Consider the following 23,022-nt stretch of genomic DNA (forward strand, 5'->3'; position numbering starts at 1 on the left):
AGCGCTCTTGCTGAAAATATCACTGCAAGCATGCACTAGGCATGATTTAGTGAAGAGCTACTTGTACTAGCGATTGGAGATTTGGTGTTGGCTTCCAGGGCTGGGCATATCTGCTCCATCATGGTAACTGGTGCGTTTGTCAAGGCAGTGCAGTTTCTGCTGCTGTTTCACAAGCCATATGCGCATATGCGCAGTGAGTAGGAATTTGTTGTATGATAGCTGAGGATCACCAGCCTTCATGGACAAACCTATATTGGGACTGGTTGCTGAACAGTGCACACCTAAATCTCTCAGCAAGCTCTCTTGCTCAGCTGGTGACGAACACTATATACCCGCTGCTTTGGGCTTGCAGCCCCGTCTCCCGACCGTAGACCGATCGAAAGGCTGTCACGGTCCTGTGACCATCGGCGTACAGTTGACGCTGATGGGGCATCGGATAAAGTGCTGGCGTCAGTAATTGTCGGGTATACCTGGAATCTACATCTACAGCTGGTTTTGACTTCCAGCCATCCTTCGTTAGTTATGCTTGTGACTATCATGCCAGCAAGTCGATCAGCAGCATCACCTCGCATCTTTGATGGTGAGGCCTGCAAAACGTCACCGACCAGTGACGATGCTCAAAAGGGCACCCTACCAGAGCTGGCGCAGTGCAGGCGATGCGCCGTTTTGCGAAAAGTCGACGTTTAGAGGTAGTTTTATTATCCCAAATGCCAAAGCGCGGGAAAATTCAAATGCAAACAGCTGCATTTTGGAGACGTATTTTTTATCGATAGTCGGGCAGTCAATGCCAATTTTCTCCAAAAGAAGAGTATTCAGAGGCATTGTTGTGCATTTTCCGTTGATACTATATGTGTGCCCTAGTATTTACATGAGCGAGGGTGGTGGTTCTGCTAAACCGTTCGCATGGCGGGCGGGTTTGTAAGAAGAAAGGCTTCAGCCATTGACGAGCGACGAGAAACCTGTCATTTCGTGCCATTTGAGTTAGCAGTAGCACCGGACAATACTGACACATGTCTGCGGCAGCAAACATAGTGTACTCACGGATCAAAAACAGCCACAATGTGTGTCACTGCGGAAACAGGCTGTAGAGGTGCATTTGCAAAGCTGCTGATTTTCGTCGTCTTTCCATGCACAGGGTACGTATCATGCCCTTGGCATAGGCCAAAGCACGAAAGCTTTAGTTGGACACCACCCACAATCTCCACGTGGGTCCCAGTGTACCTGCTGCTGCCGATGAGAACCGCCCTGTAAGCGGTTTACCCACCCATGTGTCCTCAATATGACTGAGAATACATCAGTAATATGCCATACACATTGGAAACCTGTACAGTTCAATCCAATTTAGACCAGAATGACTGCATTGGTTGGAAATGCATTGCACCATTCCACTGAAACGTTAACACACAAGAACAGGAAAAGGATGTAACAGAAAACGAAAGAACGTAACACAAAAGATAATCCCAAACCGTCCAGCGGAAAAAAGAACGTGGGAAGAAAAGCACTGTGGCTGGTGTAGGAAGCAAATACTGCAAATACTAGGCTGCACGGGAAGTACCAAATTATGTGGTTGTCGAGCATCTCCTCAGAGTCGACAAAGGGATAACGGAATGAGAGAGACCGACTAATTTTCGTCAAAACTGTCACAAGCCAGCAGCTGGTGATTGTTGAGGAAGGTAGTTACACCACTGACCGACACCACTGCTGTGGGTAATGATTACGTGCAGCACCTGACAGCAATAAACCAGACAAAGCAGTACAATACCATGCAGAAGATGAAATGCTTGATGGAGTATAATAAGTAGCAGACAAACTGTTACACAATGGAGCAACATTATTTGCTATTAAAAATGGCATAAATATAGTATTACTTTGACGAATACCCGACACATAACATTCCCGCTACAAGCATTACCAACTCTACTGTCCCTGATGCAGGAGGGACTAGTGGCACACATTCCTACTGCATACCCCAAAGCTAAGAAAGGTGGCATCATGCTCATGTGAGCCAGTTGGGTACCACCCAAGCTCTGCACCGGGCTCTGTCCAGGTGCCTACACACAACCCTGGAGGACGAATGCAACCCCAAAACACGATGTAGTAAAGGGCAAGTCCTTGGACACAGCTGTCAAAGTTATCCACCAAATTGACCTACAGCAGGCCAATGTACAGTGGAGGAGAGTACCGAGAAACTAAGAATAAAGGACTTATTGTCTGTTTGTCAGACTATCTGTTCCCGGGGAAAATCGCGATTCCGCGGCCGCGTTTTTTTGCGATTTTTTAAAAGACCGCGTTTTCCGCGATTTTCCCGCGTTTTTTGAACTTTTTTGTTGCGCTACACGTACACACAGTGCACTGTTCGGTTGACCGTTGTGAGCCGTTGACGTCAAGTAGAGAGTCTACGTGTAGGGCGCGCGTTCCCTAGCATACACATGGCACATGACCGGCTCCCCTGTAAAATTGCCGCATATCAATAATATTCACAGCATACTTACCGCAAATTCACCGCAAATTATGCCATATTTACCTGCAAGTTGCACCGCAAACTCTGGGATTTTTCCGCGATTTTCCCTGGGGACAGGACTATCCACCCCAAACTATGGTCATGGGGGTGGACAATACTGGATGGTCACAATTCCACCTCGCTCTCGTTTTCTCCCCTGGAGTGAAGCTTCACACACATACCTGTAGTACCTGTGGTGTCTACAAGAAGTAGGAACAGTCCTTCACTTACTCCACTGCTTTGTATAAAAGCCTGTCTTATGCAGAAGCCTGTTCTGAACACAAGCCTGAGTTTCAAGATATGCAACTAGCAGAATAATGTGGATTTTGCATCGGCAACCACAAAAAGTTTGGTTTGACTACAAACATAATGCAACATAATGTAAATAGAGGCCTAACCACCACACCGGCTTCTACAGAAATACGCCTGGCTTTCATACACGACATTACAGTAAGTCATCCAGTTCGCACTCACCCACTTCAGTTGGTGCTTGCAGACGTATTAGACGCATACAGCCAGTCAAGTACGCTTGCAGGGATCTTTTCTCAACGGGGAGTAACGGCTGGCCATAATACCTACAATACATACAGAATGACAATGGTGAACATAGCAAAAGGGAAGGGCATTCAAGACCTGCAGCTCCATGTATACATGCCGAGTGTGAGCGTGGTGTCTGTGGACAAAATCGACAAAGAGGTACCCTGGCAACAAATGTAGTGCCAGGATGCCAGCAGAAGGCTACGTGGCACACCAGTCCAACATGTAAATCAACTACCATCCACTGGTCACACTAGCCCAATTGATGCAAGTACCACAGTTGAAGTTCCATGGCCATTTGCCTGCCACATGCCAATCACAACAAGCACTGAGGAAGAAACTGAGACGAAGCGACGTCAAAGCAAAACACTAACACAGACAGGCGGATTCCACACACAGTGAAACTTCAGTATGGAGTAGTACCAAGAGCCCATGGATGGCGGTGCCGTAAAACTTACAAGTGGAATTGAGCTACACTGGAATAATTGTTGTCTCTGATTATCGCTTAATTTAAGCAACAAAATCTACTATCAACTACCCACCTCTTCAAGGTAGGGATTGTGAAGAACCAATGACCTAGTCATGGTGTGGGGCTCTGACAAACATCTTGCAGCAGTCAGACAGCCTGTCACAGGCCTGACAAAAGGCTGTGGATGCAAGTCCGCTGCAGGATCATACAATGCGAGTGCAAAAGGCAAATCTGTTATGCAGGCCAGGGCAAAAATGCCACACTTTCTGTTCAACAACACCTCCGCGAGGGAAGAATGCGACAGTTCCAGTAAGCAAAAGGTTGTTTCATTTGAGGAGACTGAAAAGCAAGAAACCAGCAACGAATTGGACCAAGATTGAGTCAATGTGCACACAGGTGATGCGTGCGTGTTATCGTTTACTGGAATTATGGCATAATATGCTAGAAACATGGAATGCACTACGAATTCTGACCTGAAATACACAAATATACACATCTGCCTGAGTTTCAATGAGCATGGATAGACGTGGAACACAATACTTCCACTGGAAATGGTGATATACCGGGAACACAATCCATCTGCTGCTATATGGGCGAGAAACTATTGTAACCTGGGATATTTTGAAACTTAGGTGTGATGAAATGTCACTTTCGTGGATTTTACACATATCACAAAAAAATTCTTTCATTTCGTGCCATTTGAGTTAGCAGTAGGTCTGGACATAGACATGACCAAATCTTTACACACGTTGGTTGGGACTATCTTTCTGCTATCTCGGATATTGTGTAAGATTTGATGGAGTCCATTACTGGCTGAATACCAAAGAAGGGAGGAAATTTCTACGACTGTACTGTAAGAAAACGACGACACGAAACTTCCCAATGGCTCAATAGCTGGCCCCAAAAATATTACGGATTACTTTAGTACTTACTCAAGTCACATCGAAATCCTTATCGGCGGGCTCCAGGCTGTGGAACGCCTCCAGTGGGTCTGAATGTTCGACAACGTCAGCCATTACTTCTTCACGGAATCGTCATCTTCACCTCTGTACAATATGAGCTGACCGGGATAATAAAAAAGGGCTTTTTTTCGCTCTGGCGCATCGACTGAGTGTATGGTGCAGTCTTTCATGAATCCATGCCGGAACTATGCTGTTTGGCTGCTGTAGCTCTGACGCTTGCGTGTGTGCCTTACATTAAGGGCAGCGGGCCGTCTGCTCTAGCCATTTGCCAATGCATGCACGGCTGAACGTCTACCAGCAAGCTGCAAACACTTCTCTCCCTACCACACTGTGACATAGTGGACATTGTGCGTGTGTTGTTGCATTCCTATCTGAACTGAACTGTTCTGGATGCAGAGATTTACCCACTAAGCCCTAGAGAAATATGAATAAATACTATACTACTACTATTACTAAACTTGGTATGCGGGTGTGACGCGCTGCTGCTCATCAGATTCGGTCCATGCGACGCTCGTGTTTTTAGTTTTGTTATTTTGTCTGCCTTTTTTGAATTCGTAAACCGAACAGACTAAACTATCCAGTGATCAGGTACTGGTGTGGTGGGGCGAGGTTTTGTTGGTGATGCTGCTGTTAGTGGTGGTGGCGTGCATGTGCTCGTGCTTGCGGGCGATGGCCTGCGTTTTCTCCCATGCCGCAAGTTTGTCTTGCGTTTGTGTTCTGCATTTGGACTTCCTGCCAGGCTTGGGCTTGCATTTCAAACAGTTTGTCCCACTGTGTGGCTCCCAGTCTTTGAGCGGTGTACATCCACCTCTAGAGCTCCAGAGAATGTTGGGCCCCTGGCAGTAACAGTGCATTCCATGGCCAATTTTCAAGTGTGGCAAAAATGTTCAGGGTGTATTTGGTTTCATCCACATTGAGATGAAACACTGCCAAAATGGATTCAGTATGATCTGCCACACGATACTTCGTCTGTCCACTCCTTGACGCGAATTTCTCCCCTCCAATACGAAAACACGACGACAGGAAGCTAACATGAGCCTCCATTTCTGAACAAAATTACGTCTCTAACATGGCCACGAAAAGCTACAGTTATGCACGTCAAGCTTAGGACTACACGAAATCGAAAGGCTAGGACATCGAGGTATACTAGAAAATTGTCTGCGAGGCGGAGAAAATTCGCTGACGAGGTTGGCGAGCCCTTGAAATCGAGCGACGATCCAAAAATAATTGCACCCACGTCGAGAAAGAAACCATGCGTAGCGCGTGGGTAACCCAAGAAGATCGCTCGAGCGGCGGCACAGTCGAAGGCAAGGCCAGTCCAAGCTCTAAACTCTATCGAATGACCTGGCAAACACCCGTGGTTTCGGTTGACCTTGCCCGTTTGAGATGGAAGTCGAGCGAAATTGCAAACATACGACTAGGCCAGATCGCGTAAAAAATGAAAAAGATTAAAATTTGGCCGCCATATTTAATGAACGCGCATCGCATGCATGCAGCATGGGACAGCCGTGTAGTGGCCACACTGTATGATCTGCCAACACCAGGCCCTAGGTGTGTATTCACTGATGCTGTCACCAGTCCTGGGTATCCCTTGTTTAGGGAACACTTGACATTGTCTGGTCGCCAAGGTGATCATGGTGATCCGTAGCTGCGCGTAGGCCCGCGTAGCCGCCTTGCCGGCCTCGGCCCTTTTACCTCGGCAGACCGCACCGGAAAAAAGATGACGACGCCGTTTTGGTGAATATTTTCTTCGCGCTCGATGGTCTGTGCGCCAAATTCAAAAAAAGTCGAAAGCCTTTTCTTCTTTCTCGAGTGATCCTTGGTGATTTTTCAAGCTCCCTCGCAGTGTTCAACACCCAATGGCTCAGGAGAAGAAAAGTCGAAAAAGTGTAGTCACTGGCCTCGTTTCAAGTGACAGTAGGAGAAGAAATTTCCTTTCAAAACGGAAGAATGGACTCCTAAAAAAGGTAAGTTGAATGCACATCGCAATTCTGAACTTGCGCAATTTGTCATGAAGACTTCGCTTCATTTGTGTTCTGCAGGCCGCAGAGTTGCATGTTGGAAGTGGAGCCAAGGTTTTGGTCGTGGTGGTCGCTCCTTCTGGAGTTCGACACACGTACAGCTCGCATCCTGTGGACGAGATTTTGCCCTCAACCAGCTCAAGTGTCACAACAGCAAGAGCTGACCCAGTCGCATGCTCTGCAAGAAGCAGTTCATATCCCACCGCGATGAACACCCCAGATTCCACCACGAGCCCCACTGAAGAATGAAAATAAAATTTGGACTGCTGGTCCTTCAAACATCACCTGTTGGATACTTGTTGTGTGCAAACACCATAGTCTGGTATCAATTCACCTCAGAATGTCAACATTGAAATAATAATGTATGCGTCATCAGAAATTGACACTTTCTGGACAACAGAACAATGCTAGTAGTCACAAACATCACACTGAACCACTATGAATAGGAGCACTGGTTTGTACCACATGTACATGCACCTCAGTGTCTCAAATGGAAATAGAGGAAATAGCCGTGATCATGGTGATAGCCGGGCCATGATGCAGAACCACTTGGGGCCGTCAGATTAATTCCTGGACCGAGCCAGCCGGGAAAAAACCCTCGCGCTGACGGACGCAGTAGTGAGGGAAAAAACCGGGTGTATATCCCCAACGGCGACATAGGAGTAACGGATAAGACCACGGCGACTCGAGGTAGCCACGACCCTTGTTCGAGGTACAGCGTCTCTGCACTGGAGTCTCCCACTGCTTGAGCCAGCTGCTCAATGAAGTGGAAAGTATATAAATGGAGAAGACATGGTGTCAATAAGAAGTGTAGCGCTCGCACTTGACAATGCAAAGTGTGTGGCATGACGCAAAATGCACATTGAAGAACTACGGAAGCCAGGACCAGCCCTCCCTTGGCGAGTACACCGACTGTGAAGCAGTCACTGCAAGGAAAGTGCACACACAAGAACAACACAGAAAGCTACTTGAGCAAAATATTGCTCATCCATGCATACTATGGACACAATCGGACTGCATTCGAGCGAGGCAAACATCTTTTCTTTGCATGTTGGAACACTGTACAAGACACATAAAGACACACATGTCTACTAACTGAAATAAATTTATTGCACAGAAAAGTCAATATGAGTGTGTCCGAATGTACCTTTGAATAGACAAAAGCACATAAACCGCACACCAATGGATGAAAGTGGCGAAAGAAATGCAAGGCACAAAGCACTCACCACTCATGGAGGCATATCATCAGCTGCATTGCCGCCGTCAGCCATGCACGAAACCATATCCCGCATCTGGCGCACGACCTTCAACACTGCTGGCTGGGTGGAAGCCTGCTCCAGTTCATCGCACAATGCAGAGGCGGCATTGTTGTCGGGCGCGAGATGTAGTAGCTGCTGGAATTCTTTCCTGAGGGAAGCCATAGTCCGTCTCGTATCACTCCCGTGTTTCTCGGCCTCTTCGGTGGTCAGAAAGTGTGGTGGCTGAGACTGCCTGGACAGCGGATAGGCACCATCTCCAAATAATGTCGCTAGCTGCTTCCGTCTGGCTTTACCCACAGCAGTGAGGTTCACAGCATCCGGCACCAATTCCTCACCAGGACTGAAGGATTGCAGTGGTCTTGAAAACGCTAGCTCACCATTGGGAACCAACATTGTTCTCAGACGCACACGCCACACCAGAAGTTCCTTAGCATAACCGGGACGGGCTCTCGATTCCGACTTGGGATCTGGCAGCTGTAGGGCACTGAATACTTTGGAGCGGAGCTTCATGAGCTGCTCATGGTTACGGATCACCCGGCGCCACATGTTGGAGTCTTTCTCCCCTGACACCCATGACTTCACATTGGCATTTAGCTCTTCGACGATAGCATCAAGTGCCTGGTGGAGGTCACCCTTTCCTGACCTGCTGAGGAAGAGAGTGCTGTCAATGAGACTTCGCAAATCTGTTGAGAGCGAGAGGCGACGGACTTCCTCGGACATGTCAATCACTTGATATGTTGTGTGATTCCTCGCATGCAGCAATGGAGAGAGAACTCTGCGAGACTCAATGAACAGTGGTACGTCGTTGTGCCGTGCTCCCCGCCGAAGCATGAATAGTGGAAAGCAGTACTGAGTGCACAGCTCCAGCAGCCAGGAATACGTATGATTGTTGGTGAACTGCTTGCACCAAACGAAGAAACCCTCTGCTGAAGGGGTGTTGCTGCCAGATTCCTGGGCGAGTACATATGGCCGCAGAAGTTCGTCAAAGCAGCCATCCGTGAAACGGCTCAGCTCATCGTATGTGCGGTGGTGGTCTTTGGCTTTGAAGGCCCAATCCAATTGCTTAGGAGAAGTATATCCCTGGCTAATAGCGAACTCCTTATAGGCAAATGGCCACAGAGACTTGACAATGCACTGGATGATGTTCATCTCCCAGTGCAAGCCACCTGAAATGGGTAGTACCCAATCAAACTCCCCATCAGGAATGTTTGTTGGGGGCATCAATTCACCCTTCTCAACCAGATCATCTAAAAACTTCCTCAGCCTCTCACGTAACGTACTCATGTTCCCTGTTACACCCAAGCCCCTTGTACTGCATGCACTCTTCAGGTCAGCCTTCGACATTGAGTCGACATGCAATATTCCTGCTTCATGGTTAGCCAATTTGGCTGCATCACGCCTTGCCTCCTCCATCACAGTCAATATGAGGGAGTACGGCAAGCCGTCACACACAACAGTGAGCCATTCCCTCACCCCCTCGTCACCTACACATTGTTTTACCCTTGCACGCTTCCCAACATCGCGCAATACAATGCGAACAGCTTCATGGGAGTTGGGGTTGACAAAAATGGGCTCTAGAAACCCAACATCTGCCGGGGACACAAGGGGCACATCTTCACCACTGGTCTTTGAGGACACTCTGGTTAACGAAACACCGGTACTGCTGTCCACATGCGGTACATACACAAACTCGGTGCCTGACTTTAGTGTGCCTGGCTTGGTGACTTTGATGTGCTCGGTCGACACCACTGATTTGCCTTGGTCAGCTTGCAATGCCTGCCTAACATTTACCCTGCATGTCGCATTGGGACACAAATGCAGCCTGCGCTCCATCTGTGTGCAACATTTAGGGCAGATCAGGTACCGTCTTTCTCGTTCCAATGATGCAAGATGGCTATCAACTGGGTCAGCTGATAGCCTCTGCTCAGACACAAGAGCTTCAATCCTTTTGTTCATGAAACTCAGCAAGTGTGGCTTAATCAAAGATTCTTGATCTAGAGGATCCGGTACCTGATCTATTGCACATTGAATCTCAGTGACAGTTGGAAATTTCCAATTTCGGAAATGGAAATCTCCCTTTTCTTGGGAAGGAACATGGGAATGACGGGCATAGACAACATTGGTCAGAACCTCATACGTGGAACGATTGCTGCCACGGGAGAGGTACGACTTAAGTTGTCGTTGCTCATTGTCAAACCCAACACTCACGAACCCTTCAGGAACTTGCAGCTCGCTACCACCCAACCCAGCCAACCAATCTTTCACGAGCTTATAACTCCCCCCCCGACCCTAGGTGACCAAAAATGTCGAGGGTTGTCTTGCTTTGGGTGATGCTGTACACTATCGCCTGGAGCAAAACATGGAATTCTGCACAGTAATTCAAGTTAGCAGCAGCATAGAGAGACTCCATGGCTTGCGCTTGAAGAACTGTGCGGCGGTCGGCAACGGAGAAGTCAAGTGCAAACGTGCTGGAGGTCATGCCCGTCACAAACGCCTCAACAAACTTGTTGTAGGGTTTGTTGCTGAACTGACCCGTCGGGATGGACAGCAAGTTCTGCAATGATCTACTTGACTTTGCTGACTCAACAGCACTCAACACATCTGCTTTGAACTGCGGCTGCTCAGCCACACACAGCCTACGTAGCAAGTCCAAGCGACCTTCCGAGGTGCTCAGAAGCGAACCTACACTTTCCTTTTTCATACTAATTATTTCCTTCTCAAGTAATTCAATTTTGCTATCCTTCTGCAAATGCATCTTCGACAATGCAGCCAACGCACAGTTTTTGGCCACCAACACTCTCTCTAAACGCTTCAAAGAATCAACATTTTCAACATTATCAACATTTTCAACATTATCTACCGGTACTTCGTTTGAGGCTGAGGAGGTTTCTCGGGACTGGCTGAAGACAGGGGGAAAAGAATCATCTACATCATCGCAGGAGCTTACCTCTGGGAGAGCCTGAGGAACATCATCGCTGGCATCTACCATGTCTACAGAGTCCCCATAGCTATCGCCCCTCCGAGGCTCGTACAGAGGGTGGTTGGTGATTAAATCCTTCAAGTCAGCCAGTCGTCCGCAGCTCCTACAAATTGCAGATACGTCTCGTCCAGAGAGCGCTGACAACACTGCCAGGATACACTTGCGAACCCGAACATCCTTGGAGCTATGCCGAGGCGATTCCCACTCATCGTGGAAGGGATTCTTGCACGCAAACTGGTATTGAGAACCTCCAGAGTGTCTCTTCTTCGTGGATATCTTGCCCATGATGACAAAATGTTGAAAATGCAAAACGGGCTTCTTCTCGTCGCTTCTCTCTCGAGAACGACATGGCAGAGTTCAATTTTTTTTCGGGCAAAACCTCCATAAACCCCTACAGGCCAGGCTAAAACACTGTCCAACCTCCGCACTTTTGGGGTTACCTCCGCAAAGTTACCTAAAGAGGGACTGATATTTCAAGGCAAATCGAAATTGTGCCACATCTCTTTCAATGAGAACAGAGGCCTTCGCAGCGCATCCATCTTCCTCTTTTTCGGGCCGCGGGCGCACGGCGGGCGCACGGCGCGATTTGACCGTGCGTACTTGTCAATCTCCATATCAACGCCTGAGTTTTCGTGTAAAAACCGAATGTTCCCTGAACAAGGGATTCCCTCGACTGGTCACTGGCTGGGTCATGGCAGGTAAGCCATATCTTACTCCTGCCAGTCCTGGTCTGATTGAGCTCACTGGATTGTAGTTCAATGCACTTGGCCCTGGGCCAGGGTTGAGGCTGCTGTGCACGTGGCTCACCTGAGTGGCTGGATGAATGGTAATCTGGCTCTGGCTCTGGTGACTGGAAGGCTGGGGCACACTTGGCTGAGCTTGCACAGGCGGCTTAGCTACAGCCAGTACACGACCTGTACTGTTCACACCTTGGTGATGATTCCAGGACACAGAAGCGATCGAGCTGTGGTCGTCAGGAACACTTCCTGGGCCCTGCGCACCTACTGCAGCTCCAGAGCTATCCACACGGTCTACAGGCACAGGCACTGAACCTAGTAAATCTGCCGCCGCAGTTTGTAGATCCACACTGTTACTCAACTGAACCTTGCTGAGGTCAGGCAAACTCTGAGCGCCATTCTCCGGGCCTTGCTGATCTAGATCGCCTTCTTCCTCCGGACGAGGATCTGCGTCAAAGCCAGCACGACTAAGCGTGACAGCTCCTTGTCTGGGTTTACCAGCTCCGGTATCCAGATTGCTGAGCTCCAGCCTACGTAGAAACTGGGCATGACGCTCCAGCAAACTCGTCGTCAATCTTGGACTCTGAGTTTCCTTGCCTGCACTGGCGATTGGCATCATTGCCTCGGAGCTTGCAACAGAGTGCCGACTCCCAACGGAGGAGAGTTCAAGTGCAACAGCTGCCTTATCTGCTGCTAGGCGCTTCTGAATCACGTCTCTCTGCAACTCCAAGCGTTTCTTCGCCAGTTGCTCCGCTGTCTCCATCTCAAGTTGAGCCAGCTCCTCAGCCGCTTCGAACTCTTTCTCCGCGACTAAGACCTCTAGTTCAGCCGCTTTGCTGGACGTTCTCGAGGCCTTTGAGACACTGTCCCACTCACCAAGCCTAGAAGGCGGCCTACCCTTCGTAGTTCTCGAGCTAATTCTTTTCTCCGACATCGTCGGATCCGGCTCGAAGGACCAGAAAATGTTCCAACTAAATGCACTGCAGCAATCAGTAAAGAACCTACATTACGAAAGGTACGAAGACTGTAAACTAAAACAACTAACTCCAAGAACATGAGAACAACGGAAGATATAGAAAACGAGCACGGCAGGACAGTGCGTAGATTACTAAACTATTCATGCTCGGATATGGTACGGTGCACATAGAGAGTGTGCTCAGGTTACACACTCAGACATGAATGGTCAAACACTAGACACTGACCTGGATTGGACATCCGTAACAGTGGTCAGCTACGGCTAGGCTATAGCATACAATGCATGTAACCATGGTAACAGCCATGAATGAGTCTCAGTCGACCTACCAAGCATGACCAGCACTAATGCACTGGACTACAACTATCAAAACAAAAGAAAGACCGGAATATTCTAGAACAAATCTAACAATAGCATTAGCAGCTAGCCTGAAGGGTTGGGAACCTTTTTTGTTTCAATACTTCGTTGCTGTTTCTTGTCTTTGCCATTCGGCCCGATGAAAAGCTCAAAATCTGGGAAGGAGGGCAATCCCAACGGCGGAAATCCGAATAAGCCTCCACCTAAGTGAGTACACCAAATCTTGTTTATTCCCGTAGCTATGCAAAAGACGTTACTTCAGTTATAGGGGATTCACACACACGGGTAAACCTGAGGTCACGGGACAAGGTAAAAGTTCAGACCTTCGGTCAACGGAGTGGGGCCGTTCACACCCATGGTCGGTTTTTCCTTGGCCGCACGTTTGGCCATGACCTTGTGGCGGGGCAACTAAAAAAATAATCTGAACTGCATTTTTGTAGTGCATTCTGTACTGTATCTTGCTTTCGCCATGCACGATTTTCCGATGGGACTGTCTGAAAATGCAAGTTGCGATGCACTCGTACAACTAGGGTTCAGAGTTCTCGCCAAAGACAAGATCTACGCATGCCCGTCTTATAGCCATGGGATTTTTCCCTTGACAAACGCCCTGAGGCCCACGACCACGGCTCTGCCAATTTTTTCCCGAGAGGTTCTTCCTTTCCCCAGTTATGGAAACTATGGTACTGGGGGAAAGGAAGAACCTCTGGGGGGGGGGGGGGGAACTGGCAAAGCCGTGGCCGTGGGCCTCAGGGCGTTTGTCTAGGGATAAATCCCATGGCTGTAACACGCGCATGCGTAGATCTTGTCTTTGGCGAGAACTCTGAACCCTAGTTGTACAAGTGCATCGCAACTTGCATTTTCAGACAGTGCCCATCGGAAAATCGTGCATGGCGAATGCAAAATACAGTACAGAATGTACTACAAAAATGCAGTACAGATTATTTTTTTAGTTGCCCCGCCACAAGTTCATTATAGCAATAAAAACTGCTTTATGGCAGCTTTCTAAAAAAAAGTTATTGTGTTCTAGTCCTGGGTCCGGCATAGGCTATAGAAAATTTATATAAATAATAAATTGCTTCCAAACTGGCCTGGACTCCGTCTAAAAAGTAAGAAATTAACGAAATGTGAATTAAAAATTCACACAAAACCTCACAATACTCACAACACTTGACAATCAAATACTGCTTTCAACACTTGTTAAGTCTGACACTGTACTTGTACTGCACCAACATGCATGCATGGGAAAGAGGATCACGAAGGGAAAAGGTCTTCTAGCTTTTCATCCTGTGTGTGATTATTGTGAGGTTTTGTGTGAAATTTTAATTTTCGGCACTCACATTTCGTTAATTTCTTACTTTTTAGACGGAGTCCAGGCCAGTTTGGAAGCAATTATATAAATTTTCTATAGCCTATGCCGGACCCAGGACTAGAACACAATAACTTTTTTTTAGAAAGCTGCCATAAAGCAGTTTTTATTGCTATAATTTCTTTTGTTTTTTCTGTCACCAATCAATGGAATGCCCTTATGTAAATGATGGCCTTCACATCATATCAATACCGTATTATACGCATTGATGTGCAAGCCTTTTCTTGCAGAAAATGGCACTAGCATTATACTTCTGCTGGGGAAACATGTGGTTAGTGGTGGTGATACTTGATACTTTTTTTATACGCAGGTCATTCTGTGCATGTTGCTGTTGCAGAATTTCAGGACTGTCATAAAATTGTCTTGCCTTTCAGATATTTCAGATTTACTTGAGAAATGTAGCCAGGTGCGTGTCGCAGATGTTTTTGTTGATTCTGTGTTTATACATGTTATTGGTTTATAATCATGGGTTATCGTGATAAGGTCATCCTGTATCATATTGCACTGAAATCGTAATCCTGTTGATGTCGATACAACTGTTGGAAGTAGTTCAATGACTGCAAACTGTTAGTCCACGATTTTCTAAAACAACACAGCAAAGGAGGAACAATAAACATGTATTAAAATGTAAACAAATACATTGTTGAGTCCGGTACCTCGTTCCAACAACTACACTGATCCTGAGGATAAAAGGGGCAAGGCCATTGGAGGTTGGAGGTCATTATTATCAAATTGTCAAATTTTTGATAGGGCAATCCCGCAGGCCTAAGGCCTTCTTACAGGGTACCCTGGAGGTACTGTCAATAACTGAGAGATAAACAAGGCACTCCATAATAATAAAATGGTACACATCTTTTGCCGTGAGTATGAATGATATCCAGTCGAACCTCTTTAGGACGAACACCAAGGGACCGATGGTATTTATTCTGTGAGTTTGTCTTAACCTATTTTATAACCAGTGAATACATTTCTCCAATAGACATACGAACAGATTTTTTCTACAGCGAAAGATTCTAAGCCACACCGACTCGTCTCGTATGAAACAAATGAGTCACTGAACCTTTCTTTAGCAACATGACGGCAACTGAAACAGCAACAGAGAAAGTACGATACATGTACAGCACATTCTTGCAGGTACTACAAACAGATTGCAGATCGTAATTTTTGCTTTGGCGGCACGCAACTTTATTTGGGGCAGTGCAATCTCGGCGGTACTCACAAATCAAACAGCCCAGACTCGAGTAAACGCCCAAAATCAGCACACTTTTCGTAAATGAAAGAGTCAACACAAGCAAATGAATCAAAGGGAACTGGTCAACTCACCTGTCATTGAGTAATATTCCGCGAAAGGAGGTCTCAGCAGCGCCGAAACGAAATAAGCCAGGCCAGGAGACAAAATATCCGAAACAGCTCATGCAAGAAGCAGTTCCAAAGAAGGAAGTTCCTCGAGCCTCGTGCATGCACATCCGAAAACATGGAAAAGGCAGCAATGCAACAAAAAGTCTGAAATGCACACGCATGCGGCCAGCCGGCCGCGCGATGGTAGGAGCCATGGAGCAGCTCCCTGGTCCAGGACCAGGTACCGAGCATCTTACGTAGAAACTTACGTAGCTACGTAGACAACGTGTCTAAATAGCGGTGTCGTTAGGTAGCGCCATGTGAACACAATAATAGAAAAGCTGACAGGATCGCTTTTCTAAATGACCAAACATGCGGCCAAGGGAAAACTGACCACGGGTGTAAACGGCCCCACTCCGTTGACCGAAGGTCTGAACTTTTACCTTGTCCCTTGACCTCAGGTTTCCCCGTGAGTGTGAATCCCCTATAAGGCCTCGGTCACACTACGGCAAAAATGCTGCGTCAGGGTCAGAATCATGAGCTTTTCCATGGCAACTGACGCAAAAGCGGGAAGTTTGAGCGTCAGACGCTGCTGCGTCTGACGTGGGGAAACCGGCTGCGTTGCCGCTGATGGGAGTGACGCTTGGCGGAAAAACAGTGTCTTTCAAGTAAAATTAGTTTCAAGACAGTTGCTTGAGTTGAGCAGTCATTCGACATTCATCTCTTTAAGGTTTGTTTTGTTCCCTCTTTTTTTCGAGATGAGCCGTGGACCTACGAGGCCGAGGCTGCTCTGCTCCGAACCTGGCGGAAGAGCGAGGCGTTTTCTGAGAAGAAAATGATGTCGAGAAAGGACCAGTTGTTTGAGTGGGTCATCGGCCAACTGGAGCCTGTTGACTTGTGAGTGTTGTGTTGTCGTCAAGAGCCCCAAAAAGGACAACCAGTAGGACGAAGTCAGGAGAAACACAGCTGCGATGCAGACTTTTCTTGCCTGATCCATGACACTACAACTGAAAATGGCTTCAAATTCGGAAAGAAACAACAACGATCGTGCACGCGTGGACCTTTCGTCTTCTTGTAATCAAAAATCAACGAAAAATTTGAAAACTTTGTCCGACAATTTTTTGGTATAATAAGCAAAAGGCCGGTTTCCGTGGGAATCCGTGTCGTCATTGAGTTTCCCTGGTGATCTTGTGACGTAGACAAATGCGTCAGGCCGCGGCAGTCATGAGCTGCAAAAAAACACTGTGTGACCCCGCGTCTGCGTCGAGTGCTGCGGCTTGATGCTGCGTCCAGCTTCAAACTTGCCGTAGTGTGACCTAGGCCTAACGTCTGGCGCTAGCCAGGGTCCACACAGCTTTAATTTCGTGTTGGTTTGTTTGTTAGGCTGTGTTTACATGAGAAATTTCAACCCGGGTCGAGTTCATCCCGGGTTGAAAGTCTGTACGATAGACAAAATAGGTGATCGTTTACATGAAGAGAGTTGACCCGGGTCAAATACTGATATGCCGCCAAAAGTCCACTTCTGGAGACCTGTACTGTCACGTGAATCCGTTCGCACGAAAATTGCATGTGCAGTGCTGTTCAAACCTGGCGCGAGATACGCACAGAAGTACGTTTGTACGATTTTCTTGACCCGGGTTGATTTCAACCCTCCCCCAAGGGGACCCCCAAGGGGAGGGTTGAAATCAACCCGGGGCGAAATTTCAACCCGAGTCAAGCGCAATGTGTCATATAAACGTGCCATTCATTTTATGCACATGGCGGGTTGAAATCTGACCCGGGTCGAACTCAACCCGGGTTGAAACGCCTCCTGTAAACACAGCCTTAGTTAGTTTGCGCCATCGGCATGCCTGGCGATATCCCATACCTGTCCCGTACCGTACCATCAAGGATAGCATCGGTATAGCGGTATACCTGGCGCTCCCTTACCTGTCTCGTCACGTACTGTCAAGGACAGCGTCGGCATGCCTGGCGCTATCTCGTACCTGTACCGTACCGTACCATCAAAGACAGCTGGCCACAATATTCAAACAGGTCTTTCAAATGCAAGATCATAACGTGAAGTAACTTGGAAGAAAGAGTATGTATGCGAAGTGCATCGGGGAGTGCATGCAAGGCGATAGTGCGGGTTCGAATCCTAGGTTATGTCTTTAAAAAAATAGGAGAAATGAAAAATTTATAACGTCCCTATGATTTTTTTGCTTAGGTCATCAAGGTGGTGGACGGTGTCGTATTACCCTCGAATGCAAAGAGAATGTTGACTCTCGCTCGGCAATAAAGCATAGCGTAGTGCCCTGAGCTTCCAAGCTCTCTTGTTCATTTCGTTACCACTATTGTCCTTCGAAGGGGAACTGGTAAACTTCATTAGCGTGTGTTTGCCATGCAGGAGTAAAGCTGGAATGGTGGGCAAACACAAAGGACGACGGAGGCCGGCCAAAGAGAGTTTGGGCTGGACTCTCACCAGTGGCGTTCGGGGTATTCCTCCACTCAAGCAACGCACATTGAAAGGAATCCACGTCGAGATCGTCATTGCTAGTGGTCTTGAGAATCAACGACTTCATTGCTTTCACAGCATTCTCGGCCAGCCCATTCGACTGCGGATATTGGGGAGAGGATTGAGCGTGTTGGATTCGCCAGGTTTGACAGAACTTGGCGAATACATGGGACTGGAACTGAGGGCCACCATCACTGGTAAGTACCTCGGGGACACCAATGTCAGGAGACCAGTGGCGAAGAGACCGAATGATGTCTGCAGAGGAAGCAGTGCATCCGAGCTTGGCAAAGCAGGGTCAGCTGGTTAGTGGGTTCACGTACACCAGATACTGCAGGCCTTCACACCCAAACTAGTCGGCACTGCCATGCTGGAATGGCAGGCTTGGTGTCCGATCTTCCACAGGTAGTGGCTCCTTCGGTTGTGAGATGCGGTGCAGGCGGCATTTGTCACAACTGCGGACACCGTGCTCGATGTCGGCTGACAATCGTGGCCAGAAAACAATCTGCCGGGCATGGGACTTCGTGCGCGTCAATCCTTGATGGGATGCATGTAGATGAGACAGGGCATGTTGCCGGAGAGCGACGGGAATCAGGAGACGAGGTCCTTTGATCACTAAACCACTGTCAATAGAGAGGTGCTCGTGGCCATTCCAGTACGGCTGGAGTGACTCAGGTATGAGGGACCTCTTAGCAAGGAAACCAGACACGATGAACTGAACTAGGCACTGGTAGTCAGTATCGGCCTGGGCGTAGGAGCGGAGCTCGTGGTACTTCAGGTCACCAGACGTATCGAGCGTGCACGCGCAGATAGCAGCGCCCTGAGACGCAGTACTCTCACCCAGTTCGTCGTCGGGACAGGGTTCGCTGACTGGATGGCGGGACAGAGCAACAGGGAAAGCATGATCAGTGCATTTCCGCCAGGTTGCTTGTAGCTAATAGGGCCGAAGAGGGTTCCATGACTTCCTCGATAATACGATCATCGACCATACTGTCCATTTGGGACTTTATCTGATCCCAGTAGGCAAACGGTATGGTGCGGGCAGTGCGGATGCAGCTGGGCTCTGCAACTGGTTCCAACTGGATGTCCATTGTAGCTCCTTCAAGGGAGGCCGCAGCACGCTGCAGCTGCAGCTGGTCGACAGTCCTCTTGAATGCCAATGGGCACATGGATAGAAAGTGACCGGTGCGTTGGCAGCCATTGCATTTGCGATCAGCAGCAGGGCAGGGTCGCTTGTTATGTGCGGTGCAGCCACAGTTGAGACACTTATCCCGAGAGGGCTTGCTGCCAGACTTTGAATCCTTGGCTGCGTGGTCTCGAGCTTGCTTGGATGCCATTCCTTACTGTTTCTTGTAGCTAGAGCGAACGGCGCTCACGGATGCATATCCAGCGGCCTGACTGGGGATGCGGGACAATGTATGGCTGGCAGCCTCCTCGGTGCGGCATAGGTCAACGCAGGTTACCAGGGTTAAATCCTTCCTTGCCAGCAGCTTGTGTCGAACGTCATCCTGCAGGATGCCAGTAACGATGCAGTCTTGCAGAATTTCGTCCGTGTGAGCCTGGAACGACTGTTGGCATGTCTGACACATGCGTCCAAAGCATGTCGAACAGACATCCAACCCGCAGAAGTTGCAAGCGTGAAACAACTCCCTCAGGGATGTATACCACGCATCAAATGTCTCTCCAGGTTGCTGGGCACGGCGGTAAAATTTTATCCTATCCAGCAGGGGATTACACTGGCGCCGGATGAACTTGCGTAGTTCAACCATGGCCTCTGGGACATCATCGGTATTTGGTACCACAATTACACCCTCACGCACAAAACGTCAAAGGTCCTCATCCAACGGCTGCCTAAACGCGGCCATTCTTGTCTCGCGGGGCTGCGCTGACAGCAGCTGACACCAGGAGTAGTCCTCCCAGGCCTCGCGCCACGACACAAATTCGGCTAAATTCGCTGATGGCGACAATATGGGTCGATCCACAGCGACTGGCTTGGTGGATGGAGCAGGAGCGGACGAAGCGGGTCCACTTGTGCTGCTTGATGATCCTTGTGGCATTGACTGCAACACGGTTTGGAGTTGCACATCACCCTGGGCAAATGCTTGCACTTCAGCTTGGATAAGTTTCGCAAGTTGGTTGATGTTGGGCCGTGAGTTAGCAACATTCGCCATGGCGAAATCACAACTTCTATATCGTACTACACGGCTCCGAAATTTACTTCTAGAACTACGAAACGAACAATTTTCGAAGCGAAACGAAAACGGGCAGAGAGCAACACTACAGGTGGGCTGCTCTACAACTGCAATGGGACCATACTAAGATTAACAGGGAAAGTAAGATGTTCACTGCGCCGTGTTGTGTCAACAAACGCAAACACACAAGGTAGGGTTTGTGACTTATCTTTCAGAAGAAAAACGAGAAAAGACTTCTCGCCAAGAGCAAAGGACAGGCAAAATCCACGATGCATGTATGTACTAGTATGGCTACACACGCGAATGCAAAGGGCAATGAGTCCAACAGGCAGCCCATATATGGATACACCAATTGCTGTTTCTTGTCTTTGCCACTCATCCCAACAAAATGATCAACGCCTAAAAATGCTCGCAGAGTCAAAGAAGAAGACGGAGATGCAGTGGAGGGAAGCACTCTCCAGGGGCGTGGAGAAAAGTAAGTCCACCACATTTCGTTTAATAATTTTGTTGCCACAATTGTACGTGTACGTAGACAAGTATTTGACGAGACGTGACCTAGGGGGAAATGTTCCACACACCGACTCATTTAACCATAGTGATGAGAAGTTGTTCGGCGAGTTGAAGACGACAGAAGTCAATATTTCTGATGCAGCTGAGTCTATCCGGAGAGCTACGAATTCAATCCTGATTTGATGCTTGTAGTTGAGAGAGCGATTTCTCTTACCGGTAAAGTGTTTAGGGATGGTTTAAGGGTGAACGAGTTGTCTTAAATTTCACATACTGCAACTGCACTTCATAGCAGCTAGCCAGGAGGGCTGGGAGCCCTTTTTGTTTCAATCTTTTGTTGTTGTTTCTTGTCTTTGCCATTCAAAAGCCAACCGCCTTTGACAGGTCTTGAAGGCAGTCTCTGTGGTCTCGTTATCCAAGATGCGGCGGAGAAAGACGCTACCCCGAAGACTGTAGACAAGTAAGTACATGTTCACCTCTTTTTGTTTATTAATTTCGCTGCCACAATTTCACGTGTACATACACAAGCATGTGACAAGACGCGACCTAGGAGAAAATGTTCCACACACCAACTCATTTAATCATAGTGATGATCGGTTGTGTGGTGAGTTGAAGATGACAGAAGTCAATAGTACTGATGCAGTCCAGGCGAGTAGCTCGCATGGGGGAAATGCACTTCCCTAAACATTTCGACTTAGGTTCAGCATCCACATAATGACGTTGAATGACATGCACCTGTCATACACATACGCGGCCGTGCCCTCCCCCCCCCCCCCCCCCCACCCCCTAAAAGGGAACCAGCTGGTGACAGCGTTATGCGGCACGGGATAGCAGGGTGGCGACGGCGGCGGGGTTGCCGTAGGTGCAAGGAGCTCACTTGTCTGTTTGTTCCGCCGTCGTCGCTGGGGCGGCAGCGGCCACGAGTATGGCGACGGGAACGGTTGGACTGTCGATGGGACCGTGGGCGCGGGCCACCTCGTCACGCAACTCCTCCTCGCCGGTACGCCCCCCCCCCCCCCTCCCCCCCCCAGTCTATTCAGTTAGCTAAGAAATCAATCGTGATTTCGTGCTTGTAGTTGAGAGAGCGATTCCTCTTCCCTGTAATTTCTGTTAAGGATGGATCCAGGGTGAGCGAGGAACCTTGACGTTCACATAGTGCAACTGCACTTCATAGCATCTAGCTAGAAGGGTTGGCAACTCTTTTTGTTTCAATCTTTGGTTTCTGTCGTGTCAACAAACGCAAACACACGAGGTATGGTTTGTGACTTATCTTTCAGAAGACAAAAGAGAAAAGACTTCTTGTCCAGAGCAAAGGACAGGCAGAATACCATGATGCATGTGCGAACTAGTATGTGCACACACCCGAATGCAAAGCTCAATGTGTACAACAGGCAGAAAATATATGGATACACCACGCCACTTTTGAGATAAAAGACATTTTTACTAGGTAAAAAAATACAGCAGCAATGAAATGCATAACTAACAGCAACAGCCATAGGTCTGGTAGAAGAGCAGAAACAGAATGAGGACAAAGTCATCAGTAACAAGATTGTCCGGGCGTGGATAACACATTAAACGGTACGTTCTGCTGCCGATGGCGATGACCGCGGCGTGGTGCAGACTGTGCTGGGGCATGTACACAGGCCGGCCGAAGAGAGTTTGGGCTGGACTCTGGCCAGCGGCGCTCGGGGTATTCCATCACTCAAGCAGCGCACATTGAAAGGAATCCACGTCGAGATCGCCATTGCTAGTGGTCTTGTGAATCGGCGACTTCATTGCTTTCACGGCATTCTTGGCCAGCCCATTCGACTGCGGATACTGGGGAGAGGATTTAGCATGATGGATGCTCCAGGTATGACCGAACTTGGCGAATACATGGGATTGGAACTGAGGGCCACCATCACTGGTAAGTACCTCGGGGACACAAATGTCAGTAGACCAGTTGCAAAGAGACCGAATGATGTCTGCAGAGGAAGCAGTGCGTCCGAGGTTGAAGCAGGTTCAGCTGGTTAGTCGGTCCACGTATACCAGACACTGCAGGCCTTCACACCCAAACAAGTCGGCGCTGCCATGCTGGAATGGCAGACTTAGTGTCCGATCTTCCACACAGAGTTGCTCCTTCGGTTGTGAAGCGCGGTGCAGACGGTATTTGTCACAACTGCGGACACCGTGCTTGATGTTGGCTGACAATCGTGGCCAGAAAACAATCTTCCGGGTACAGGACTTCGTGCGCGTCAATCCTTGATGGGATGTGTGTAGATCAGACAGGGCATGTTGCCGGAGAGCGACGGGAATCAGGAGACGAGGTCCTTTGATCACTAAACCACTCTCAA

General features: G+C 48.5%; 1 protein-coding gene and 3 long non-coding RNA genes across 4 annotated transcripts; 2 read left to right on the plus strand and 2 right to left on the minus strand.

The window, feature by feature from the left end:
* Positions 1-1,222: 1,222 nt before the first annotated feature.
* On the minus strand, positions 1,223-4,578 carry LOC135812138 (uncharacterized). The gene is made up of 4 exons (XR_010552761.1): positions 4,439-4,578; positions 3,580-3,701; positions 2,975-3,075; positions 1,223-1,727 (listed from the first exon to the last, which is right to left on the minus strand). It is a non-coding gene; the product is annotated as an uncharacterized LOC135812138 (long non-coding RNA).
* Positions 4,579-6,265: 1,687 nt separating this feature from the next.
* LOC135812140 (uncharacterized) lies at positions 6,266-6,768 on the plus strand. The gene is made up of 2 exons (XR_010552762.1): positions 6,266-6,435; positions 6,511-6,768. It is a non-coding gene; the product is annotated as an uncharacterized LOC135812140 (long non-coding RNA).
* Positions 6,742-9,704, minus strand: LOC135812139 (uncharacterized). The gene is made up of 2 exons (XM_065325462.1): positions 7,716-9,704; positions 6,742-7,415 (listed from the first exon to the last, which is right to left on the minus strand). The coding sequence occupies exon 1, from the start codon at positions 9,702-9,704 to the stop codon at positions 7,719-7,721; it is 1,986 nt and encodes a 661-aa protein (XP_065181534.1). The 3' UTR covers positions 6,742-7,415; positions 7,716-7,718.
* A 3,150-nt stretch (positions 9,705-12,854) lies between these two features.
* LOC135812141 (uncharacterized) lies at positions 12,855-21,149 on the plus strand. The gene is made up of 3 exons (XR_010552763.1): positions 12,855-13,002; positions 20,598-20,657; positions 21,057-21,149. It is a non-coding gene; the product is annotated as an uncharacterized LOC135812141 (long non-coding RNA).
* The last annotated feature ends 1,873 nt before the right edge of the window (positions 21,150-23,022 follow it).

The sequence above is a fragment of the Sycon ciliatum genome, chromosome 3 (genome assembly GCF_964019385.1).
Source record: "Sycon ciliatum chromosome 3, ocSycCili1.1, whole genome shotgun sequence".
NCBI classification, from domain to species: Eukaryota; Metazoa; Porifera; class Calcarea; order Leucosolenida; family Sycettidae; genus Sycon; species Sycon ciliatum.

Excerpts from the sequence above, each read along its gene's own strand:
- LOC135812139 (XM_065325462.1), bottom strand. The coding sequence starts at position 9,704 with ATGAACAAAAGGATTGAAGCTCTTGTGTCTGAGCAGAGGCTATCAGCT.